A 26,648-nucleotide genomic window follows, 5' to 3' on the forward strand; every position below is an offset into this window, starting at 1 on the left:
TGAGGAGGCCAATCAATCTATATCTAATTCATTAAAATTCAGACTGGGGCTAATTTCATCACAATCTTGGGTCTGGTACAAAGGAAACCTAACTGATGAAAAATAAGAGAGATTGATGTGAGAAGATGAATGAAAGCCAGTTACAAATACAATGTGCTTAGCAGGGTGTGGGGGTTTTTTTTTTGACGAATAATATTGCTGTTCATCAAAAAACTGACATTATGGAAAAATGTCTTAACATTTATTCATAAAAAAGAATTAGGTAGCCTGGAATCTATGGAAGAGGAAGAAGCTTTCATTAATGGAAGTCTCTTACTTGGTTTGCAAAAGTGACGAGGAGTCCTGTGGCACCTTATAGACTAACTGAAGTGTAGGAGCATAAGCTTTCGTGGGCAAAGACCCACTTCGTCAGATGCATGCATCTGACGAAGTGGGTCTTTGCCCACGAAAGCTTATGCTCCTACACTTCAGTTAGTCTATATGGTGCCACAGGACTCCTCGTCACTTTTGCAGATTCAGACTAACACGGCTACCCCTCTGATACCTTACTTGGTTTGAGTCCCAGTTATTGACTCTGCAAGTATTCTGAATACCTTTTGAAATCTCCCTTAAAATATTCTTTGTATCAACTATCTTTATTAGAACAGTTCTAGTGACTTTAGTATTACCCCAATGCCACTAATGTATTTTTTCTACAGACTGGCAAAAAATGATAGGATATAATTTTTAGACAAAACTTGTGTTTGTTTCCTGATATCAGCAGAACTACTCAGAAGAAAAGTATTGGCACCACTCTTTTGAATTTTTGGCATTGTGCTGCCAGGTCTATCAGTTTTACCAAAAGCAACCTAAAGATACAAAATGTGTTTTAAAAAACAAAATCACTTTTACTTACAAGGCAGCCAAAAATACTGTTGGATTTCTTTTTTTCTTTTGGCAAGTCATTCATAGATCATTAGATATTGGTATAGAAAGTACGCTTATTAAGTTTGCAGATGATACCAAGCTGGGAGGGGTTGTAACTGCTCTGGAGAATAGGGTCATAATTCAAAATGATCTGGACAAATTGGAGAAATGGTCTGCGGTAAACAGGACGAAGTTTAATAAAGACAAATGTAAAGTACTCCACTTAGGAAGGAACAATCAGTTCCACACATACAGAATGGGAAGTGACTATCTAGGAAGGAGTACGGCAGAAAGGGATCTAGGGGTTATAGTGGACCACAAGCTGAATATGAGTCAGCAGTGTGATGCTGTTGCAAAAAAAGCAAACATGATTCTGGGATGCATTAACAGGTGTGTTGTGAGCAAGACACGAGAAGTCGTTCTTCCGCTCTACTCTGCACTAATTAGGCCTCAGTTAGAGTATTGTGTCTAGTTCTGGGCACCGCATTTCAAGAAGGATGTGGAGAAATTGGAGAGGGTCCAGAGAAGAGCAGCAAGAATGATTAAAGGTTTAGAGAACATGGCCAATGAAGGAAGGCTGAAAGAATTGAGTTTGTTTAGTTTAGAAAAGAGAAGATTGAGGGGGGACATGATAGCAGTTTTCAGGTATCTAAAAGGGTGTCATAAGGAGGGGGGAAAAAACTTGTTCATCTTGGCCTCTGAGGATGGAACAAGAAGCAATGGGCTTAAACTGCAGCAAGGGAGGTTTAGGTTGGACATTAGGAAAAAGTTTCTAACTGTTAGGGTAGTTAAACACTGGAATAAATTGCCCAGGGAGGTTGTGGAATCCCCATCTCTGGAGATATTTAAGAGTAGGTTAGATAAATGTCTATCAGGGATGGTCTAGGCAGTATTTGGTCCTGCCATGGGGGCAGGGGACTGGACTTGATGACCTCTCGAGGTCCCTTCCAGTCCTAGTATTCTAATATTCATGCAAATGAGTCTCTCATTAGCATATTTTTTGCTGAGAAAACTCGTAGTGTAGAGGTAGCCAAAGAGTTTTGTTTTATGGCCAGTTACAGACTTTGTTCATGCACATAACTGGAGAATTAGGGAGGTCCCTAACTCAAATAAGGAGCTAAGTGCCTAACTTTCTAGAATGCTTTGAAAATTCCATTCACATCTTTAGGCACATACCTTTGAAAATCTTTCCCTACATCACTGTTCAGAGGATGAAAGAATCCCAAGGTTTCTTAACTACATATTTTATCAGCTTCTCCCATTTCCATTTCAACAGAGAAACTAAACAAATACTAAGTGACTTATCTGAATGCAGAATCTGTCCCAAATATGTCAACCTACTTCAAATTTTAAAATGCTGCTATGATTCAAGGGTTATTTAGTGTCTAGGTAGACCAGGCAGATTTAAGTCATCTAGCTATCTTTCCACTACAGAACAAAATTGCATTCTGTGACCCAAAGTAATAATATCTGTATATAGCACTGCATATCAAAGAGTGGGCACCTCGGGTCCCCTGTGGGGCAGGGCCTACTGTGGAGCCCACACATGGCCTTTCTCTTGGGACAGCACTGTTCCCTGCTCCAAGGACAAATTGCTCCTGCTCACAGAGGAGGGCATGGCCTCAGGGAGAAGAGCAGTGGCATCCCCCATGTGAAAGTCCCGCTGGGGGAAGAATGTGATAGCCTCCAGCTTGTGGTGGAGGCTAGAGTGCCTGAATATGCGGGCATTGTGTGTCCGGCCCAACCACCCAACAAAAATGTCCAGAAACTCTCCACAGTGGTCGACCAGGGCCTGCAGCACTATGGAGAAATAGCCCTTCATGTTTATGGACTGGGTGGCTCAATGCTGTGGTGCGCAGATCAGAATGTGGTCCCATCGATCGCTCCTCCGCAGTTCGGGAAGCCCAGGGCAGCAAATCCAGTCATGATCGGGTCCATGTGTCCCAGGCAGATGACCCTGTGCGGCAGGACGGAGTTGATGGCCCTTACCACCTGCAAAAGGAGACGAAGAAACACATACAATGTAGAATGAGAGGGAGTGCCTGAGCCCTTGGGAGGTGCCCATCCCCCTCAAACACCGCAGGAGCCACCCTCTATGAGGCTGCCCATCCAGCAGCAGGGCTGTGTGAGGGTGGGATAGCACAACAGCCCTGGGGACGGGCCTTCCCCCCACACCTCTTTCCCTAGGGTCCCCCTTTTCCAGAACCCCTCCCCCCTGCAGGGACTGCAGCCCGAGAGTGCCTTACCTCAATGAAGAGGACCTCGATGGTGGACTTCCCCATGCCAAACTGGTGGCCCACCAACCGGTAGCTGTCGGGGGTGGTGAGCTTCCAGATGGCAATGGTGACCCACTTCTCCAGGGGGATGGCAGACCGCAGGTGGGTATCACATCTCTGAAGGGCAGGGGCGAGCTAGGCACACAGCTCTATCGCCAACCACTCAGAACTGGTGTCCAGCCTCCAGAATTGTCTCTTGACTGTGTGGAGCGGGGGCAAGGGCATTGCTCCTGCATTCAGGCAGTGGGTCTCACAGATGAGCTCTGAGTCGAGCTGGGGCAGGATCATCAAGACAGTCTGCTGGAACTGCTGCAGAAGCTGCAGCATGGCTGTGTGGGGCCATCGTAAGCCCAGGCAGCTCCAGCTCCATAGCAAAACAAAAAAATAAAAAGAATGCTGTGGTGTCCAACAAAGCTGGGCAACAAGAGCATGCACTGCTAAAGCTTTGCTGTCCCTTGTAGAGGTAGGCAAGCACGCAGCAGAACCTGAGAAACGGCTGTCCAGGGGGTCCTCTGCAGGACACACGTTTCAGGTAGCCTTAGGCACACGTTTCAGGTAGCCTTAGGCAACAGCACCTGGACGCAACTGCTGACCTAATGCCCTGGCTGAAGTGGTTCCAGGTGGCCTTTTCTGCGAGAGAGCATCCAATCTGTGTGGACACTCTTTTGAAAAAGCAGGTCGCTTTTTCGATGCGCTTGTGCTGTGTGGACGCGCTCTTTCAAAAGAAGTTTTTTGGAAGATCTCTTCCAAAAAAGCTTGCAGACTAGACATACCCTCACTTTGTTAGCTTTTTCTTCATCACACATAGCTTGGCAAATAAACCCCTAACTTCTGTTTGCCACCAGTCCCAGCTAATCCCCTCTATCCTCACAGCTTAGCTTCTGACTAGACCATGCCATGTATCCCACTGCTGTAGCAGGCAGATTCTACTGTTTCCAGCTATCAATACATAAGGACAGTTGATTGCTCTTTCCTTTTTGGTCTGATTAGAGAGTGCTTAGAGCACACTGCTGCAAACATATCCTTTGCGTAGCTTTATATTCAAGACCTACTTGATGGCTGCTTTTAAATTCAAGACTCTCCTGTGCATATTCAGGCCTGCATTTTAATAGTTTTACATATTGGTAAAGAAAGGACTTGAAAAAGGAGCAATGTACTGGAGGCAATGGCTTTAACCATAAAGTATGGTATAAAAATGGATATACTGTATTAAATTAACACTCTTTTTTATTACAGAAAAAATCCAAGCAGTATCTTCTTTATTATTTTTACGGGACTTAATAGACAACTATATTTAGGGATTAGTTTGATTCTTATTTTCACTGTGAACATGGAGGTGGATCTTTATCTCTGACTGAACCAGGCTTTTGCTTCCTTGCATTTCAACTGACTATTGCTGACCAACTGGGTGGTTCAGACTACTTGCCTTAGGGAGATTCACTGCTGCTGGGCCAAGGAAAGGAAGGAATGAAAAAGATGAAATGCTACTGCACTGGCCTGTGACTTCAGAATCAGCTAATGCTTCAAAGGGAAAAGTATATGCTAACTATGTTGCTTGATCTTGAGTAATGGAATTGCTTGGCACTTTCCAGCTCACACAGACGTAATTGAAATAATGACTGTGCAAATACCAGAAGTCTTATCGTTCCTGGACAGATCCACTGCATGAGACAAAGAGGAAAAGCTAATGTAAACTGTCATAGCTCTGTTAGTGTGGCTGAAGGATGTGCCCCTGAATGCCTTCATGGGGCATCGGGAAATGTAAGGGAGAATAACACCAGCAGGTTTAACAATAGAAACAATGAGACACAGGGCTTGTGGTATCAGTTGTGAATGTGAAAAATTGCTTGAGCCTGGTCACCTCTTTCATTACAAATTAAGCACTGTCTCTCATATGTACACACCTAGGGTATGTCTAGACTACATGGCTCCGTCGACAGAGCCATGTAGATTTGTTTATTAGGCAAAGGGAAATTAAGTGGCAATTTAAATAATCACCACTTCATTTAAATTTAAATGGCTGCCGCGCTGAGCCGACAAACAGCTGATCAGCTATTTGTCGGCTCAGCGCGCTAGTCTGGACGCTTCGCGGTCGACATCAAAGCCCTTTGTCGACCTCCCCGGTAAACCTCATCCCACGATGTCGGCTCAGCGCGGCAGCCATTTAAATTTAAATGAAGTGGCAATTATTTAAATCGACGCTTCATTTCCCTTTGCCTACAATCCTAATCTACATGGCTCCGTCTTGAAAGTAGGAATAAGGGATCTTCCGGAAAAGGGCTTATTTTCCGGAGAATCGCATCTACACTGGCGCTTTTCTCCGGCAAAAACCCAGAGCCGGAAAAAAGCGGCAGCCATGTAAATGCAAATGCCGCGGGGGATATTTAAATCCCCCGTGGATTTGCAATTCCGAAGTGTCTCATTAGCATCCCTTTTCCGGAAAGGGATGCCAATGTAGACACAGCCTGGAAGTTTTTATACTGGCACACCAGTGCTGTAGCCACTGAGCAGAAAGCTTTTTGCTTTTTTGTAAAGGTAGTTTACCTACGGCATAGCAACGGTGGAGTTAGGGCACGCTAAGTGCCTTGCCAATGTGGGCACCTCGAGAATTACAGTTCTGGGAGCTGATTTTCTGCACTGTATCTTTCCAGTGTAGCCAATGCCTGCTTAAAGTCGTCTTAGTATCAGTTCACATCCTCTTATGTCAGTTATCTGGGCTGAAGAGAACAAGTCAAGCACTGGAATGTGAAGAGGCATTGGCGTTAAGCCTAGTTCCAAGCAGAAAAAAGGAACACATGACTGGCAGGATCAAGAATTATACTAGGGAGGGAAATTTTTGTAGAATGAAGAGCTCTGGCTGGAATAAGGAAAGGGCATAACAGTTTATACAGTGATGCCAAAAACACTGGCTGCTCTACATGATGGTTTTCTGAAAATATCTGTGTAATTATACTTAAAACATGAAAGCCTATTTCCTGGTTGACACAATATAAATATTCCTCCTCTCCTTTGGTTTGTCTAGAAGAATGCTCTTGCAGATGGACCTCCCTCTGTGAGGTTATGTATTCTCTTTAATTAGAGACTTATATTATGGCCTGTCTTTTATGTTCATAAAGAAAACATCCCATATGCCTAATAAACCACCAATGCCAGAATGAACTAATTATGTGAACACACACACCATTTTTAGGAAAACATTAAAATAACACCAATAACATCTACACAATAGGTGGAGGGAGCCCCTTGCTTACCACCTTACTTGTTACAGGTTTGTGATAAATGTCAACTACTGAATTGATATTTTTTTCACTGAAATAAAAGGGTTTTTTTTTGTCATCCCTGAATTAAATGAGAACAGGAACAAGCTTGACAACTGATTTATAGGTCTCAGAAGGATTGCTGTCATAGTCTGTAACTTTAAAAAACAAATAGTCCTATAGCACCTTAGGGTGCGTCTACACTGCAAGGCTTCACTCGAAATAAGCTACACAAATTGAGCTACGACAATTGCTTATCTTATTTCGAAATAAGATATGGGGAGCATCTACACAACACTTATTTTGAAACAGAACGCTCTTCCTATGACTTCCATTATTCCTCATATAATGAGGGTTACAGGAGTCAGAGTAAGAAGTCCTCCAGCTTGACAGTATTTTGACACTATTTCGAAATAACGGCCTTCTGTATAGATGTGGACTAAGTTATTTCAGAATAGCACTAGTAATTTTGAAATAGTGTTGCAGTGTAGGCATACCCTTAGAGACTAACACATATATATAGAATAGATAGTATCATGAGCTTTCATGGGCAAAACCCATTTCCTCTCATCAAAGAGCCATTTTTAATGCAAAAACTAACCTGCATAAACAAAATCATATATTTAGTGACTCTTTAAGAATAGAGCAGGCTTGTTGGAGGCATATAGCTGATTGTTTAATGAGGGCTAATTGGTTGAGCTGAGGGTTGGACTTACCAATTATAGCTCTGATCATTATAGCCTTTGTTCACTGTCATTGCCTCTTGGGGGGTGGGGGTTCAGCTTCTCCTAACTGATCCTCCTTAGTTTGCACTCAGTCAGATCAGTTTCTGCACCCTCATCTTCAATTAAGTCCTTTGCTTTTTGGGCTTGAAGTCTTTGGTGGTTATTCTTGGATCACAGATGTCTGCTTCTTTTAAGCCTCGGGGTACTCAACCCCCTGCTTTGCCCCAGGTTACACCTCCTGCCCCACTTCTTCCTGCCCCTCCTCTGAGTGCTCCCCATCCCTGCTCCTCCTCTTCCTCCTTCCAGACCATTCTGGGTACCAAAAAACTGCTGGCTACAGTGAACAGAAAGCACTGGGGTGGGAGGAGGGAGCTGGCTACTTATTTTCCATGGGTGCTCCAGCGTTGGAGTCAGAGCCTGTCTTGGAGGCAGTCTGGTACTTGGTTGTCACCACCTTGCTATTGCAGACCTTTCTGCCTCCCTTTCCTTCTTTGCACTTTCCCCTTTATGGCAGTCCTTGCTTCCTTCATTGGGTGCTACTGTGGATGTCTGCTTCCATGACTGGCAGCTGTATAGGACTGCAATAAAGTTGCTTGCTTCCAAACAGAGGAGATTCTCCTTTTCCTCCCCCCTCATGTTCAATATGGGATTTGTAGACCCAGGTGAGTTGACAGATTTTCTTGGGCCTCTGGGGAAGGTGTATGAGGACAAGTGGGTACCAGCTCCATGCTCCTGGAAGGAGTAGGGTCTTGGATGGAAGGGCCACCTGGACTCTCCCCTCCCCCACAGCACTGTCTGGAGCATGCCACCTAGGGCTCTGACAAGGAGTTAAAGGGCCTAGTAGTCTAGCTGCTCCTGCTGCTATAGCATCAGTGGCAGTAACCCAGGCTCCTCGGAGTCACGGGGCCCCGGAAATCGCTCCCTTTCCCACCTCATTATACTAAAGAGATTTAACTTAATACACCTGCTGAGCAGTTCCACTGTTTCTCATATATAAAGTTAAGCATTTCTGTTCACAAGACCATTCCCTTTATTATCTTGTGCTTGAATGAATGGTGGTATCTGGCGGCAATTTCATTAATGGATAGGCTGTTTTCCCTTAATACACTTCCACACTCTGTGGCTGTGTCTACATTGGCACCCCTTTCCGGAAAAGGGATGCTAATGAGACCAGTCGGAATTGCAAATGCTGCGGGGATTTAAATATCCCCCGCGGCATTTGTATGAACATGGCTGCCGCTTTTTTCCGGCTCGGGGTTTTGCTGGAGAAAAGCGCCAGTCTAGACGGGATCTTGCGGAAAATAAGCCCTTTTCCGGAAGATCCCTTATTCCTACTTTCAAGAATCTTTCAAGTAGGAATAAGGGATCTTCCAGAAAAGGGCTTATTTTCCGCAAGATCCCATCTAGACTGGTGCTTTTCTCCGGCAAAACCCCCAGCCAGAAAAAAGCGGCAGCCATGTTCATGCAAATGCTGCGGGGGTTATTTAAATCCCCCGTGGCATTTGCAATTCCGACTGGTCTCATTAGCATCCCTTTTCCTGAAAGGGGTGCCAATGTAGACACAGCCCGTGTGTGTGTGTGTGTGTGTGTGTGTGTGTGTGTGTAAGACATAGTATTTGTTCAGTTGTTTTGTTTTAACATCTGAACCAGTTTAAAAATGGTTCCGATCTAAACATTAATTTTCATTCCAACATAAATGCACATAAGGAAGTGTTACTATGAATTTGTTTTGTGTTACTTTTATTTCTTTCTATTTGTCCTTTTGAAAGTGACTAACTTCATGCTGAAAGATAGGGCCCACATTTTTTTTTCTTTAGAGGGATAGCTGAGTTAGTCTGTAACAGGAAAAACTTAAAAAATAACAAATAGTCTGGTAGCACTTCAAAGACTAACAAAATATTTTTCTTTTCTGTTTACACTTCTCCCTTTCACCATAAAAATAATAAAGAGCAATGCAGCAATGATTTGTTGGGAAAACTTAAAACAACAACATGGTCTAGCAGCACCTTAAAGACGAACACAACAAGTGATTTGTTGAGTGTAATTATTATTTTATGTTTCCCTAGAGACTTAAAACAAATGATTAAAAGTAATTTTACTGCTGACTGACTTCATTTTAGGGTGTTGTATTTTTCTTTTAAATACTACCTTTTGGCATCCTTTCAAAATGCAAATGAGACCAGAGTAAGCCCTTGGAAGCCAGTAAATTCCTCTTGATGCTTTATGCCAAGTGAATAATTTAGTGAAGGTCAGAAGAAAATATTCTTCATGGCTTTGATATAAAACATGAACAGTTAGTTTTCATGTTTACATAAGCCCATGGCTGAGTCCGCATTGGAACACACTGGAGCCACACACTGGCTGACTTCTTAAGCCCTTGTGTAGTTGTAGTTAAGTGCCAGAATTGCTGCTCTGGGAGGGGAATGCTAAAGGCTGGGAGAAACATAAGGTTATCCATCACTTGCACAAAAGCCCTGAGTGAAAGCATGCCTTTACTGGAACCAGACCTCAGGTATTAATAGCTGGACCAATGGTGATAGATAAGTTACGGCAACAATCTATAACCTGCTAGCCCCCCCTGCTTCTCCTTCTATTCTTCCCTAAGTCTGGAGGGGTGTTAATAGGCCACTGCACCTTGAATCCTCTATTGAACTGTGTTAATGATTTATGCTGTGCTCTTTCCCCTTGTATTCAGCAGTGCAGGGAGTTTCCCAGCCCTGCAGAAGAGCTGTGTGGCTGGAAAACATGTGTGCAGGTCCTATCAGAGGGAGGGGAAAAGGAGGGGGACATGTAGCCCAGGGCTCAGGAGACAAAAGGTCTCAAATTTTGACATTTTTCTACTAAGTCATTTCCATTTATTATACACCTTGCAGTTATAACAGAGACAACAAAAGAAGCTATATATACCTGCAAAAATGATTTAAATCATTGTGGGACCTTGGGCCTTCGCCAATTTTTTGGTCACATCTGAATTTTCATCTGCCTGACTGGAGACTGGAGTAGCTTCTGTGATTAGTGATTCTACATTATGAAACACTGTTTACAGTCTTTGCATAGTTTAGAGGTTTTGAAAGTCTTAATTAATTCTGTTACTGTAAAGTGATTTTGCTTGGTCTGAGGATGAGTTTAACCTTTAAATTAATGTTTATTTACAAAGGTGATTTTCATATTCCTGTTTTTTCTCATGTGTCTCCATATACAAAAACCATATCAGGCTCAGTTGTAAGCTACCTCTTCATCCAGTTTTAGATTCACCGTTAAAGGCTTTTTTGTGGTGCTAAATTTTTAATTCTCGTTGTTTAAAAAATTTATATCTTATCTGGCAATCGGACTGTGTTCATATTCATAATAACGCAGTAGTTATTAGAGGAATTTTATAACAGGAACATATGAGCAGACAAAATTCTGAGACTTTGAAATAAGGCCATAAAGACCATAGTAAATAACAACCCCAAACTGTTGTTATATATTATTAATTGCCAAGTATTTACAATTAAAATTCTGTATAACGAATAGCCTTTAGTGAATTAATTTATTGTGTGTTACTGTGTTTTTTTAAAGAAACCCTTTATAAAAATGAAGTGAAGATTTGAAAATGGTGCAAGTAAGAGATGGCGAAAGCAACAGAGTGAAGCAGTAGTTAAGAGTTAAGCCAAAACCATCATTTCTTGTAGAAAACATGCCTCAGAGATTAGATAGTGACCATACTGACAGTGACACTTCCAGTTCTGATGAAAACTTTGTACCCAGAAATGACATTTCAATGCCACTGCCTCAAAATGAGGAGGTCATTAATCAAGATATAGAAATCCCAACAGTAGTGATAGCTGCAGAATCTACACTTGATTTAGAAACTGTGCAGGCAGAAAATGAGGACTTCTGAGATGCTGCGCAGCAGGAGCAAGAACTTATGACTAGCACAGGAAACAGTGTAACAACAGTGGCATCAGAACCTGATACTGGACTTCTTGATAAGAACAGTGTTCCTCAAATGCGGTCGTTTCTCAAAATTAGTTGTTTTAAGATTCCAAGTAACTTACCGAAAGATGTTGAAAATCATGCTTTTCCCACTCACCTGGGGACAAAAGCTCTTCCAAATGGAGAGATCAACACAATAGACTGGTTCTGCTGGAGTATGGAAAAGCAGGCTCTGTACTGTGTTGCCTGTTTTATTTTTAACAGTAATACTTCAAATGGATCAGTACTGTCTGATCCATCCAGGTTGGAGCATCAGTAGAGGTTAAAGGAAGTTGAAAGACCGAATACCTGCACATGAAACTTCAGTATCGCATAAAGATAACTATTACATGGCAATCAGCTAGTAGAACAGCACTAGCTGACAGTTCAACTGAAAACTTACTCTGAGTGAAATATACACAGAAATTGATAACTAGAAAAAACTCCTGGAGCAAATATTGAATGTCATTATTTTTATTTTTGAACGGGGATTGGCTTTGTTTTGTTCCAGTCACTGTATTGGTGACCCTACAAATGGAAACTTTCTTGGTATATCTGAGCTTCTTAGCAAGTATGACCAACCTTTATCAGGCCATGCTAAGCATATTCATGAATCACAAGAGAGCAGAAAATGCATACAACATAAGTCTACCAGAATACAAAATAAGTTTGATTTGTTTTGGGCGTTTGTGAAAACAACAATTCTTGAGGAGATACAACAGGCAAAGTATTTTTCAATTATTATTGATGCAACTCCAGACTGTTCTCCTAAAGAACAGATGGCCTTGGTTGTTCAATATTGCAGGAAGTTCAAAGGTTTCAATTGAAGAACAATTCATTTTGTTGGATAATTTCATGAAAAAACTGGAAAAGAAATCACCGCTTGTGTATTAGAAATTTTGGAAGTCTTCAAATTAAATTTTCAAGTCTGCGTGGGCCAAGCCTATGACAATGGCTCCAATATGGTAGGGAAGTACAATGGAGTACAAGCAGTCCTTCTTCAGCAAAACCAAAATGTATTTTCTCCATTTGTGGCAACCACACACCAGATCTTGTTGGCATTGATTGCACTGAATCATGCAAGGAAACAATCACATACTTTGGAACAATCCAGCAATTGTACGACCTCTTCAGTAGCGGTCCTCAAAAGTGGCAAATTCTGAACCAGCATCTGCCTGTTTTCCTTCATAGCATATCGAAGAGATGGTCTGCACAAATTGATGGTTTTAAACCAGTTCCAGAACATCTGGACTCTATAAGAGAGGCTGTGAGCTTGAATCTCTTATTCCATATGGATGAAGCTGATAAAAATGATCCACAAAATGAATCTTGTAATTGAAGCATGCAATGCTACATTAGATGTTGGGAAGGATAACATTGAACAACTTCTTAAAGATATTCAAAAGATTCGTGATCAGTAGGGCACAATCCTTTCTGAGTCTAAATCAGTAGCACAGGGTATTGACATTTCATCTTCATTTTCCACCAATTGCAGCCTAACATTTCAATCTGATGCAGAAAGGCACTATTAAGTCCATTTTTGTTGTTATCAACTCCATCAAATCTGGTCTTACAGATCAATCTGAGTCACAAATTTGTACCCTTTTTGGATTCCTCTGGTAGTTCAGAGAACTAAGTGAACTATATTCAGCGGCTGAACAGTTTCAACAAAGGTACAACAAAACTTAAAGAGATCTCTGTGATGAGATTGTCTTCCTGAAACTTATACATTCCACCAACTTTAAATTGGACTACAAGCCAAAAGAAATGCTTCAATAAATATTCTCTCTTAGCCTGTCATGTGTATTTCCTAATATAACAATTGAATTACGTATTTTTGTCAGTCTCCCTGCATCCGTGGCTTCAGGTGTATGCTCATTCAACCTGTTAAAACAAGAACGATCATCATCTACAGTGGGACAAGAGCATTTGAATGGGCTCTCAATGCTTAACATTAACAGTGATGTTGCACATCAATTAGATTCACAACAAAGCCAGAAAAGCACTCCTAAAATGAAGAGCTTTGCTTGCAGTGGAAACTCACAGTTAAAGTTACATTTTTAATATACATGCTATTGATGTTTGCTATAATGACTTAATTGTTAATAAATAATGTCTCAAGTGTTTGTTTTCATATATTATTTTGGTTTTAGTATGACGCTGTGGATGAGAAGTTAGATATGTGTGTGTGGGGGGGGGGGGGGGAATGGGGCCTCTACACTCAAAGTGGCCTGGGCCTCTGTCATTCTCTGGGGGCCTGCCTGTGCATGTCTCTCACCAACAGAAGCTGGTCCAAGAGAAGCTCTCCCCCTTGTCTGTAGCAGCAGGCCAGGTGGTTGAGGAGCGCAGGGGCTCTATTTGTTGGGGCACAGCACGGGGACCGCTAGACTAGGGCGGACTGAGTGGCAGGCAGCGAGCCAGCACGTTGCAGCCTTATGCTGCGCTGTACCCGGCCCCTGCTCGCGGAGCGCGGGGCACGTGGAGCGCTCCTGGGGCTGCGGGTGATCCCGGGCAGCGGCTCGGGAGCAGTGCGGCTTCCCACGTGGCAGAGTCGGGCCAGGCTCGCTAACACGTCATGTGCTTCCCTCCCTTGCCCGTGCTTCACTCGCAACCCAGCGCCCGGCAGACCCCCCCCGGGGACCCGCAGTGACAAAACCCAGGGGAGCGGCGTGCACCGGCGTGCGAACATCCCTCGTGCGCCTGACTCTGGTTTTTGCACCGTCTCCTTGCGGGATTCCTCCTGCGCTACCCGCCTGGCTCTTCCCCCTCTACCTGGAGAATCCTGGGTTGTGGCCACAAACCGCTGGCAAGGAAAGGAGCGTTCCCCGGTATCCTAACTGCAGCGGCCCCCTGGCGCCCGCCTCTCTTCTTGCTCTTGCAGTAATAAAGTTCCGGCAGGGCTAGGTAGCCCCCGGGGGTTGAAATCCCTTGTTGCAATAGTCCTGTCCGTGGCGCGCAACCCGGGCATGGCGGAGACAGTTCAGCCGGGAGGGTAGCACTGCCAGCAAAACAGTGACAAGGCGTAAACTGGGACGGCCTGGCTCGGATCCTGTCTATTTGTTGGCCCCTATTGCCCAAGCCGTTTCATCAGACTGCAAGTCGGGCAGCGCTAAACAAGTCCAGAGCGTGGGGCTTCCCCGAGCAGGAGCGCTACCAAAACTTGGATCTGACACCTAGACCAAATCCAGTTTTGCCAATAGAAACAGATGCACACGTTGGAGAACAAAGGGCTTAAAATAAAGCCCTGCCGTGAGCTGCGAACCTCCATCTGACGCATAGATCCAGCACTTTGGTCCTTCTGCTCCAAAGTCCATCATCGAGAGCAGGTGTAGCTGCCCCATTAGCCCAGATTCCGGTACATCACAGCATTAGAGCCACAAAGCCCAGTTCCAGCATCTGGATCGAGCTCCCGGATCTTGGGCATTTTTGCTGCAAGCTCCAAGTTGGGCGACGTAAATAGAAATTCAACCAAACCTAACTAGCTAGACAACAGGTGTGGCCATCTCTGTATGAAATACATCAATGCATGGCATTTCTACGAAGTCACAGTAAGCCAGGTAAGGCATTAGATCTTTCTAGACCCTGGCATGTTTCAGACCAAAAATTTTAGTTTTTGGCAGTGAAAGTAATGTGCTGATAAGGACGGTCATTTTATGTGGTTTAGCTAAAAAGCGCTTGATCGGAGATTTTTTTAAATCATTCTAGAGTAGTTAGGTACATCGCTTCCTTTAAATTAACACCTAGTGCTCGTGTCACGATTGATTGGGGGATATGATGTGTATAACTAAGTGCACCTACTTTTGACTAGATCCAGCAAGAACCAGGTGCTAGAAATGTGTTCATACGCCAATATTGGAGCTTGGATTTTTGTGTTCGAATAGGAGCAGCAACAGGTGTTATCCATTTTGGTAAAATATGAAGTCTCCGGGCCAAAACTCAGCAGACTCCAGTGTCGGCAATCTTACTGATTTGTCTCCAGATTTGGAATCCGAGCAGCTGCATTTCTTTTCTGTTTAGTTGGTAGGCTATTTGGGATTACATTAAAACAAAACAACAAACCACTCAAACTGAATCCAAAGGCAGAGCTGATGTTTTTGTGGAATTGTGAAACTTTAGTCCAGTTTCGAAAGAGTTTGGGTTTTTATTTTTGTCCAGTAGGCGCAGCTCCATTCGCTCCACACCACAATTAGTCCAACACACCTTGTAGAATAAGGCTTGATAGTGGGCAGGATCTAAGGGGTGTGTGTGCCTTCAGAGTTACTGTGGTAGCAGGATGCATCACGGGGGGCCGGATACTTTTCAGCTCAAGAAGAGCGGCCCCACGCGTTTCCTATTGAGATTGTAAGATGTGCCTTTGGGAGTCTCAGGTGGCAGGTGCCGGGGCTGGGGGCTCGCGCTCGCTCCTGGTCTGGCAGGGCTCCGCATCGCTTTGGGCGCAGGGCAAGCGGCGCTGGACGTAGCCTGATATTTTGACGGTCGCCCTTCGGGATCTGCAGGATCTGTGGGCGCACCCAGGTGAATGCAGCACTCGCCTCCGGCCACGGAGCGCGGGCACCGTCCGCTGCGCTTTGCAAGCTTCGGGGGCCCTGCTGGGTCAGCCCGGGGTCTGGGGGGGGGCAAACCGGAAAACTTCCCCAGTCGCTATAAGAGGAGCCCCCTAGCGGGCACGGCACTTGCTTGGCTTGCTGCTGCCGTGGCCATTCCGCTGGGTCCCGGCGCCGGGGAAGGGGGAGAAGAGGCGGGCAGCCCTTAGATGGCTCTGCCAGCTGCAGCCGTCGGTGCCCCTGCGAGGCAGCCGCTGCGTTAGCTCCGTCGCTGGGCGCCCAGGGTAGGGCTAGGACCAGCCTCTTGGCAGGCAGCATCAGCCTGCCCCGGACCCAAGCCCGCTCTGATCAGGGGCTGGAGCGGGGACGTGGCTCCGCTAGCCCCTTACCGCCCCCCCCCCCCCACCGCTCCGGCCGCGTAGCTCTTCAGCAGCTGCAGCGCGCCTGGGAGCGGGCTGCGGGACACCCAGTAGCAGCCTCGCTGGCGGGAAGGAGAGCTCGGCTTCCGCCTTGGCCGGGCTATGAGGTAGGGCACCGACTGGAGCGGGGCAGCCAAGAGCTGCTGCCCGGAGCCTTGTGGCGGGGAGCGTGGCCGGTGGGGCAGGGTCCGAGCAGCCCTGCCCGGCCAGACACGCTTCTCCTCGCGGCAGCTTGGCGAGCCAGGGTTGCCCTATGCCCTGGCCGCACCGGCGGGACGGGCGCTGGGAGCCGGAGAGCAGCGGGCAGCCTGTGCAGGGCGCCCACAGGCTGCGGGCTACGCAAGGCGCCTTGCGCCTCGTCTCTCTCCCCCTCCCCCCAGCGCCTGTGGCGCGCGCTCCGGGTCTGCACCCTCGGGCTGGGCGGTGGCTCGCGCCTGCTTTGTAGCGCGCGAGGGTTTGGCTGGGGGAGGGTGTTTCTTCCTTCCGACGCTGCTGTTGGGTTACAGAGCGGGAGCAAAGGCCCGCGCCGCCTGGCCTGGGTCACACCTGGTCTGGCTTGTCGGATTTCTGTCTGCCGCTTCCCACCCCCCGCACTGGGGGGCAGAGACCAGCCTGAGAGAGCAGGGAGATCGCGAGAGATGCAGACTCGATCCTTCTCTGATACTTCACTCAGTACTTCTTGGGTTACGTTTGCAAGGGGAGCTGTGGGTGTTTATCGGGTCTTTTGCTGTTGCCCCCCACACTCTCCAGTCTCCGGTGCCATCCCTAACTTGGGGCTCCATGTGGTAAACGTGCCTGTGTGAACTACTCGCAGGAGGAGTGTTAAGTGTTGCTAGGGTCCTGCAGTTAGTCTATAAGCTCCATCAATACCTACAGCCTTATTTGAATAACTGGATTTACCCGGCCTTGCTTGGGTCCTTCTGGGCAGGGGGCTGGAGGTGTGCGTGTGGGTGGGGGGATAGGGAATGGAGAAGTCAGAGCAGGGGCTTGGGAGGTGGAGGGGGGCTCAAAGGGCTGCCAGCTGCTGCCCAGAGTGGTGGGGCTGTTGCCTACAGCTGAGCTACTTGCTGCCCTCCTGTGGTCATTTGGGAATACAACTGTTCCTGCTATCACAGGCCTTCCTTTGGGTTTGAAAAAAGACACATTCCAGCACATCCCATTATCCTGGCACACACCAACTCTTACCTTGCTTTAAGGTATGCTAAGAGGCAGCTGCATACCAAATTTGGTGGTCATTGCTCTTTAGGATGAGGTGGGCTGGATCCAGCCCATGGCTCCCCTCTCCCTCACTGGGACCTTCAGGCACAGAACAAGCCATATTCTTTGAGCAACCCCACACCACTTTAAATAGCTGGCTGCTCCCTGTGGCTCTCTGCTCCAGGTGCCGGGGGGAGGCTTTGCAGAAACCAGCTAATGGGAGTTGAGAGATTTTGCTGGGGGTGCGGGCAGCCTCCCCTCACCCAGGTGCCCAGAGCAGAGAGCCTTAGGGAACAGCCAGCCATTTTGAGCAACCTTGGGATCCTGCAGGGCTGCTGGCTGGGAACAGTGTCTAGCACCCCAGTACCTCCCTTCTCCGAACTCCCTGTCCCAGGTCACTGCCTTCTTCAGCTCCATCCATATCTTCTTAACCCTCCCTCCCCGAGCTCACAATTTCCTCCTAGAACCTGTACCCCTTTCCCAGGCCAAGCATCCCAAGCCCTTCCCCCAGATCACAACTTCCTCCTGCCAAACTCCTAGTCAGACCACACACCTTCTCCTGCACCCCAGTCCCCTTCCACAGGCAGGGCCGGATGGAGGCATGGGCGAGCCGGGCAGCTGCCCAGGGTGCCAACCGATGGGGGGTGCCTGGCAGCTGTAAGGGACGCGCAGCATCCCTTATAGCTGCCATCAGGCACCGTGCGCCCGGCTCCCGCAGTGCCAGCCCGCCCGCGTCTCCACGGCGCCGGCCAGCAACGCCCTTTCCCCCATGGCCACGGGGATCTACATGGCCCAGTGCCCGCGCCAGCAGCGACGGCTGGGTTGGACTGCGCCGCACCTGCGCCATGCACTCCAGGGGGCGGGCCTCGCACAGTGCGCCAGCGGCCATAGGTGGGCCGTGCATGCGCCTTGCTCCCCGGGGGCGGGCCCGCGCATGTGCGTGCGCCTAGGGGCGGCACTGCACACCCGTGCCTGGGGCGCCAGAATACCTCGGGCCGGCCCTAACCACAGGCTCTCTTCTGCACCCAACCTCTATCCCAGACCCTGAAAAATGCGGCTTTTGATGACTTACAAAATCTTGGAGTGGCCCCCAATTTTCTTGGTTTAGGAGGAGTTCTTGAACAAATTAATTCAAAGACAGATGCACAAACTCTCTCAAAATATATAGTAGAATGCATATGTAGTATTGCAAAACATTGATTACACAGTGACAGATGCCAATGTTGACCTACATGGCTGTAATTTCCATGAGTTTTCTCATTCATAAACTGTCACCAATGTTTACTGACTAAACATTGTCATCCCTGTACTAAGGATGTTAAGGGCTAGACAGCTATCCAATAAGAAAAACTTATGAGATAGTTGATTCCTCTCACCTTGCTGCCTCTATCTGATAGAGGCAGCAAAGGGGGGGGGGGGGGGGAGAGACGAAAAGAAGAGGGGTACTTCAAAGTGGCAGGACCACATGGAGCCCAAACCGAGCTCTGTAGGGTGCTGCCCCTTTGAAATGCTGCCTCAACGCTGCAGAGAGCTGTCCCCTGAGGTGCTGTTTCAAAGGGGCAGCACCGCACAGCTGATCCCTGGCACAGCTGTGTGGTGCTGCCCCTTTGAAATGCTGCCTTGGTGTTTCAAAGCAACAGTGCCACACAGCTGGGCACAGGCCACGACTTCCAAGCTGATCCTGGGTTCCAGCATGGCATTTCAAACCGTGCAGAGCCCAGTGCCACTTCAGAATACCACATGGAGCCCAGGGTCAGCTGGGGAGTCCCCAGCTGACCCTGGGCTCTGCGTGGTATTTTGAAGCAGCAGCACAGCATGGAGCACAGGGTCAGCAGGAGACTCAGAGTTTGGGGACTCTTGTATATTTCAAAGCTGGCACACCTGCGTGCAGCCTGGAGTCAGTGAGACTTCCTGCTGGCTCCGGTCTGCACACAGAGTTTCGTCATCCCCTCCGGGAGAGGCATTAGGATCTTGTGGGAAAACGGGGTTTTTGCGCAAAAACAAAACGTCCACACACCTTTTTTTTCCTGCAAAAACCCTCTGCACAAAAAGAGCTTGCATAAATTATGCAAATGACATGCAGTGATATGCTAATCTGTATCTCATTTGCATACTCACTAGGCAATGTAGACATAGCCCTACTCTCACATTTTTCAGGTAATAATATTGGCACACGTTTCATATTTTTAGCACTTTAATTTTCGAGACAGCCCTGAGACTAAATCTCAATTTTACAAATGGGGAAACTAAAAGAAATAATAGAACCAGATTAAAAAAATGCAACAGAAAGTTTATTAATAAACATTCAACTGTGGGTTTTTTTTCTATTTGTGGAGTGCTTGTGAATATGCTCAGCATTGCTGGTTCCCATGAGTCTCACAATATTTGGCATTTTACTTTATGATCCATCTCTTTAATTCAGATTACTCCATGAGATTTTTGAGTTCTCATTTAACAAAAAAAGCAATACATTCTAGCCCTCATAGTTGTGGTAATGTTTTCAAGCTTTTCACCAAAACTATCTCAAAAATCAAGGCAAGAAAAAGAACCTAGAATTCATTATTTTAGAATTGCACGTCTTAAGTCAATCTTATTAATTTTAGGAGGATTTTTTGTATGTTTGTGGTTGGCAAAAGTATGATGTATACTGATTTGTTTTCTTAGCAATTATTTGTACTCTCTTTTTCAAAGACATTTCAGTCTGACAAACAAACAAAAAGGTTTGCTCTGACATTTCCTTGGATTATTTGACTTGTGGATTGATTGGGAAAGTAAAATGTTGTTTGTTCCTCTGTTGAATGTCCAAACCTTTTAATAAACTGCTTTTGCTGTGACCTAAATGTAACTTTTCCTAAGAAACAATTTCCTTCAGTGATTATGTAAATCGTTACAAGCCCCAAACTTGCTCTTTTGTGAATAGTGCTACAAACAAAATTGCTCAGATAATTGTACTCGAGTAAAAGGATCAGAGGGGCACAAATACCGTGGAAATGAACTTAGTATTTGTTCATTTTTGCAGCCCAATGTAATTCTGGGGCATGTAGTCAGTGTGGCTGTGTAGCCTCTAACTATGGGTACAATGGACCACTTTAAGTGCGGGAAGTTCTGGGTTTTGTGGAGTAGAAGTTATTCCATTTGTACTAGTAGGCTTGCAGAGACATTACTCTTGCATGTGCACTGCAGTGAAATCTACAGTGTTGTTTACCAAAAGGAGACAGAACTAGGCAGAGAGTAGGTGTATTTCATCTCCAGTCCCTTTCTGCATGGTGTTTGCCCCGTCCCGGAAGAGTTCGTTTAAGTTTTAACTGAGCATAACAGACTCCAGTGGCAGATAGCTGCATAACTCCTCCACAGCCCACCAAACAAAATTGGCTGGCTGTGACATTGTAGCCATGTGCACTTTCTGCAGCTTCCTATGGAAGGATGTATTCTCCATGTGAAATGGCTCAGAAAAAGACTCTCTAAGCAGCACAGGAGCACACCATACTGTGGAAATCTGAAAATAGCTTTACTCATGACAATATTGTTGTGCCACTTCCAGCTAGTTTGGTTGCAATGCAGCTTGTACTTCAATGCACTTCAGAACAGGCGTCTCCAAACTTTTTCGTCTGTCTGGGCCAAATTACTCAATCTTTTTCTTATGGTGGGCCAGAGCGGGTGAATTATAGGAAAATATATATATATGTATATAATAGAAAATATATATTGTGCATAACTCTAAATATGTAAGGGACTATTCTTACCCTGATGAGCTCCCCACCTTCTGTACTAAATCTGATTTGTCAGTTTAATAATGTGTTCACTTTTTTCATTGTATTCCTTTGGTATATATGGTCATGGCAATTCTCTTCCAGAATCTGATCTGAGGAAGTGGGTCTGGCCCAGGTAAGCTCATCACCTATTAAACCATCTTGTTAGTCTTTACAGTGCTACATAGTCTGATCTTGCTAAAACAAAAGGAAAAACTAACACGGCTACCTCTCTATTACAAAGAGAGCAGAAAGTGAGAGGAAAGTTAAGTGTGGGTAATCCATTTTAGAAGTATGCAAGGTGAGGTAGGTAGAAGCTCAGACAAAAGCAAGAGGGGAGGAAGAGATGGTGGGAAAGTAGGGCAAGTAGCATTGGGTGAAGAGAAAGATCGAGAAGTTTACAAGTTTTGTTTGTCTTGTTGCATCACATCCTGGAGTGTGCTTTTCTGCAGACTTGTATGCATGCTTGTTTTGATTAAGTTCCTTGTGGTAACCTCATGTTCTACCACTGCAGTTCTATAAGACAGTGAAATCAATGTTTGCACCAGGAGCAATATATCCTGAAAGGCAAGTGGCCCAGTGGTTTAAGTTGTATTATATATGTCTGTGTGTTTTAAAATTTGAATTCTGTTAAAATTAGTGTCCAAAAAGGAAACCTGGCTTGCACAAGCCCTGGGTCACACAAAGTCCAAAACTCTTGAGACCACCCCTCCTCATCAGAACTGTGTCTTTAAGCGTCCACAGGAATGGCTGCCTGCAGTGCCCAGTGGCCATGGTTTGCTGTTCCTGGCCAATGGGAGTGCGGGAAGCATCAGCCAGCGCATCCTTGTGGCCCAAGCTCAGCTTTCCTACTGATGGCCTTAATTCCTCTCCCACTGAAATTACAAAAGCTGTGTAGGTGGTGGGGGCTTCATTTTTTTTTGAATGAATATGTTGTGTTTATTTTTCTTTTACAGATCTAGAGTGCTACCCAGTGACTTTCCTCCAGACTACTATATATATCTAATTGTGGCTTGAGTAGTTTGCCAAATGATGAACCAAGAAGTCAGTACTAGGATTAGAATATGGGAGGGGTTTTTTTTGTCTTCCAAGTCCTGTATTAACAATGCTCAACTACACTTTTTAAAATATCCATAAAGGATAGGGTTGCCAGATGGTTTAACCAAAAATACCCCCCCCCAAAAAAAAACACGGGAAAAAATTCTCGGGTGGGGGGGGGTGGGTAGAGGAGACCAAAGTAAAGCAAAAGAAAAAAAAAAGGGGGGGGGGGCTATGCCTTTAAATGGCCCCACTTCCCTGCCAAACGTGGCAGGGGAAAATTGTACCTGCTGGGTTTCCCCGCACTCCTCACTTCCCTGCCTCCGCCAGATGCAGCAGGGGAAAATTGTCTGAGGGAACAGGAATTTTCTGGGTTTTTTTGTTTTTTGTTTTTTACTGGTCATGGGACCCAAATACCGAACTGTCTGAGTGAAAACCAGACACCTGGCTACCCTAATAAAGGATCAGAGCCCACACACATACCCTTGAATTCAGTCCTGCACAGAGACAGCACTATGCCTCTTACATTCTTAAAACAGGCCTCGTGTGGGGCATAGTGTGGAACTTCTACAGCAATGATTCTCAGTCTTTCCAGGTGACTGTGTCCTTTTTAGAGACTGATTTGTCTTGCATATCCCCAAGTTTTACCTCACCTGGAAACTACTTGCTTACAAAATCGGGCATAAAAATACAAACGTATCATAGCATGCTATTACTGAAAAAATGCTTATTTTCACCATATAATAAAATAACTTTGGAGTATAAATATTATGTTTGTGTTTCAGTCTATAATACAGAGCAACATAAACAAGTCACCACTGTCTGTATTAAATTTTAGTTTGTACTGACTAGTGTTTTTTCTGTAGCCTGTTGTAACACAGGGCAGTTATCTCGATGAGTTGATATATCCCTGGAAGACCTCTGTGTACCCCTAGGATACTTGTAACTCTGGTTGAGAGTTACTGTTCTAGAGATGAAATTTGGTCTCAAGGCCTTTTAATTGAGACTAGACTGCGTAAGAGATGGCAGCCAAGGTCTCAACTCAAATGTATGTATGTATTTACAAGAACTACCTTATGAACCATTAGGTAAGAATTCAGATTTATGCTGGACCGAGGAAGCCCATTTGAAAGTATTTTCTTGACTTTAACTATAGAAATGTATGAATAATCTTTTTCAACAGGATGTATCAAGAAGGGGGAAAATATCCCCTCAGACCCGCATTGTGAGAGATGGTGTTGGTCAGAAAATGCCATTGCGCTTTTCTGTCACCTATTACATAACCCTGCAAAAGCAAAAACTAGCTGTGATTTGGGGATTCTTCTTCTGTTTTCCCATGCACATTGTCTTAATAGATTTTTTTTAAGTGAAAAGTAGGGCTGTCAAATGATTAAAAAATGAATCATGATAATTGTGAGTTTAAAGATTGCAATTTTAATCGCACTGTTAAACAGTAATAAATTGACACTTATAATAATAAATATTGGATATTTTAACATTTTTCAAATATATTGACTTGAATTACAAAAGAGAATACAAGGTGCATAGTGTATTCCATATTTTTATTACAAATATTTGCACTATAAAGAGGCTAAACTTTTTCAGTTAAACTCATACAAGTTTTCTAGTGCAATATTTTTCTCCTGGAAGTGCAACTTACAAATGTAGATTTTTTTTTGTTTTTGTGTACAGAACTGCATTAAAAACAAATGTAAAATTTAGTGCCTACAAATCCATTTAGTCCTACTTCTTGTATAACCAGTAGCTAGGATGAATGAGTTTATTTACATTTATGGGAAATAAGAAGTGAGCAACATTATTCTCACTTTCAGGTAACATTATAAATAGTCATAGCTAGCCTTTCAAGGTTTTTACATGCCAGATATGCTAAACACTTGAAACCCTTCATGCTTCGGCCACTATTCCAGAGGATATGCTTCCATGCTGATGTTGGGTTCCGCTCAATAATGATGCAAAGTAGTGAGGGCTGATGCACATTCATTTTCATTAACCTCATGGCCACCAACAGAAGGTTGAGTTTTGGGGGGTGTTTTTTTTTTGGTTGTTTGGGTTTTGTAGTTTCTACACAGGAGTGTTGCTCCTGAAGTCTAAATCTGCTGAAAACATGCTCCACTCCTCGTCCCTCTGAGATTTTGGAGGGCTCTTCAGATTCTTAAACCTTGGGTCAAGTGCTGTAACTGTTTTTAGAAATCTCACATTGGAACCACCTTTGCATTTTGTCAAGTCTGCTGTGAAAGTGTTTTTAAATCAAACAAGTGCTGGGTCATCATCCAAGACTGGCAGAATGAGGATAAAACACAGAGAAGGAGACATACAATTTTCTCCCTCCCCAAGAGGTCAGTCTAGGTCAGGGTGAAAATAACTTAAATTTCTTACAGATACAATTGTATCGCAACTCACCCCACAAAACAGGGGAGGTGCAGGACTCAGGATTGGGGTACATGTGGGCTCAAGGCAGGAGGCTGGGGGGTGTAGGAGTCAGGGCATCAGGGTATGAGGAGGGGTTCAGGTCAGGGAGCTGGGAGTGTACCGGGGGCTCAGGGCAGGGGAGATATAGGGCATGCAGGATTCAGGGGGGATGAGGAAAAGGGTGCCATTTCAGGGGATGAGGGTGGTGGTGCAGCTGCACATACCAGGTCAATATTGTTTTTCCTGCTTCTTATGACTAGGGAGCAAGGAGACACTGCAGAGCCTGTTGTGTTCCTCTCACTCCTGGCTGCCTAGGGGAGGGGCGAATGAATGCGATCTACAGCCTTAGCTGAGAGCCAGCTAGCTTTTAGCTCCAGTGATAGATTCATGCACTAAGTAGAGGTCCCAGGTTCAGTTCCGCTTACCTGCATTACATTGTAATTAAAATCAATATACTTGAAAAACATACAAAATAGTAATAACATTTCAATTAGTATTCTTCCATTGTTTAACAGTGTGATTAAAAACTGCAATTAATCATGATTAACTCGAAAATCATTCACACACGTTAACTGTGACTAATTGACAGCCCCAGTCATAAGATTTATTCTGACCTCCTGGAAAATGAAGACTATAGAATTTCTTCCTGTTACAGGAACGGAATCTAGCCTTTTCCAGAATATCAATAGAAAGTTGAGCAGTCTGAACACAAATATAGAAAGCAACAGAAGAACATAAAAATAATTTGATTAGAAATCAAGACAACAGAATCTGGATATCAGTAGAAATTAATCAGGCTTCAGGAAAAGTAAATGGACAAAATGAAATGAACAAATCAAGACAAAAGGAAGGAAAATCAGGAAAAGTCTAGAGAAGTGTAGGCCTTGGGGGGAACCTTGGTGTGGAAAAAAAACAAAGGGTAAAATCCTGGCTCCATTGAAGCCAATGACAAAATGCCTATTGACTTCACTGGGCCACAGGTTTTCATTCAACAGGTTGTCAATACTATTATGGAATGACTTTAAAAAAATCAGTCCCCTAAATTGCATCTCCATCGGGTAGGTTTATGCATTGGTGTTTTTGTAATTGAGGAATCAGTATTTAGTGGGCTGCTTGGTGTGCAAAGATTGATGCAATTTCATCCACTTTATGGTGTGGTGGTGAAATACTTGGTTTAGTACAATGAAGATTTTTTGGCAGCATAGGGTAAATTTTCAGGGCAATGTGTAGAAAACTAGGGTAGTGACTTTTATTAGGGTTTAGCTGAAAGTGTTTGTATAAGATGATGTTAGTTAGTACAGACCTGTACTTTAGCTACTTATAGCCTCCTGTTTAGGATCAATACATGATGGCTACGTCTACACTGGCCCCTTCTTCGGAATAGCCATGCTAATTTAGAACTTTGGAATAGGGAAATGCGCAGGGGGTTTAAATATCCCCCGCGGGATTTAAATAAACATGGCCGCCGCTTTTTTTCCGGCTTGGGGAAAAGCCGGAAAAGAGCGTCCAGACTGGCGCGATCCTCTGGAATAAAGCCCTATTCCGGAGGATCTCTTATTCCTACTTGAAGTCCTACTTGAAGTAGGAATAAGAGATCCTCCGGAATAGGGCTTTATTCCGGAGGATCGCGCCAGTCTGGACGCTCTTTTCCGGCTTTTCCCCAAGCCGGAAAAAAAGCGGCGGCCATGTTTATTTAAATCCCGCGGGGGATATTTAAATCCCCCGCACATTTCCCTATTCCAAAGTTCTAAATTAGCATGGCTATTCTGAAGAAGGGGCCAGTGTAGACACAGCCGATGTGTTTAGAATACTAACAGTTGCTATTGATGATAGGCAGACTTAAAGCCACTTAGTGTCTTGTGGAGATTAGGAACTATCAAAAAGATACCACTTGAGATGCAGGAATTGCTTTCCGAAATCATTTAGAGATAATAGTTTACTGATAATAGTATTTTAAAATTAGATTTTTAGAGTAGCCATAAGGTGCAGCTGCATACAAAACCAGAAAGAGCTGTTTGTATAGTTTTTCATGCTTTTAACTTGCCTTAAAAAACCCCACAAAAAACCTCTGTTTTCCTTTTCTATTAACTCACTGGCTTTCCTCACTAGACTTGTGTGAATTTTCCACTGTGCGGTTTAAATCCTAAGGT

At 44.9% G+C, this 26,648-nt stretch overlaps 2 protein-coding genes across 5 annotated transcripts in view; one reads left to right on the top strand and one right to left on the bottom strand.

The window, feature by feature from the left end:
* Positions 1 to 14,545, bottom strand: part of CATSPERD (catsper channel auxiliary subunit delta) — a 29,020-nt gene extending 14,475 nt beyond the window's left edge. Inside the window, exons 1-2 of the mRNA XM_075919822.1 lie at positions 14,481 to 14,545; positions 12,221 to 12,329 (exon numbers count right to left, since the gene is read on the bottom strand). Coding sequence (XP_075775937.1) covers positions 12,221 to 12,329; positions 14,481 to 14,545 — 174 coding nt within the window. The remainder of the gene's footprint in view (positions 1 to 12,220; positions 12,330 to 14,480) is intronic.
* Positions 14,546 to 15,156: 611 nt separating this feature from the next.
* Positions 15,157 to 26,648, top strand: part of LOC102453472 (opsin-5-like) — a 127,095-nt gene continuing 115,603 nt past the window's right edge. Inside the window, exon 1 of one of the 4 annotated variants that reach the window (XM_075920776.1) lies at positions 15,157 to 15,636. The gene's annotated coding sequence lies outside the window, so the exon portion shown is untranslated. The other 3 variants (XM_075920777.1, XM_075920774.1, XM_075920779.1) reach the window with 3 other exon arrangements.

The sequence above is a fragment of the Pelodiscus sinensis genome, chromosome 2 (genome assembly GCF_049634645.1).
Source record: "Pelodiscus sinensis isolate JC-2024 chromosome 2, ASM4963464v1, whole genome shotgun sequence".
In the NCBI taxonomy this organism is placed as follows: Eukaryota; Metazoa; Chordata; order Testudines; family Trionychidae; genus Pelodiscus; species Pelodiscus sinensis.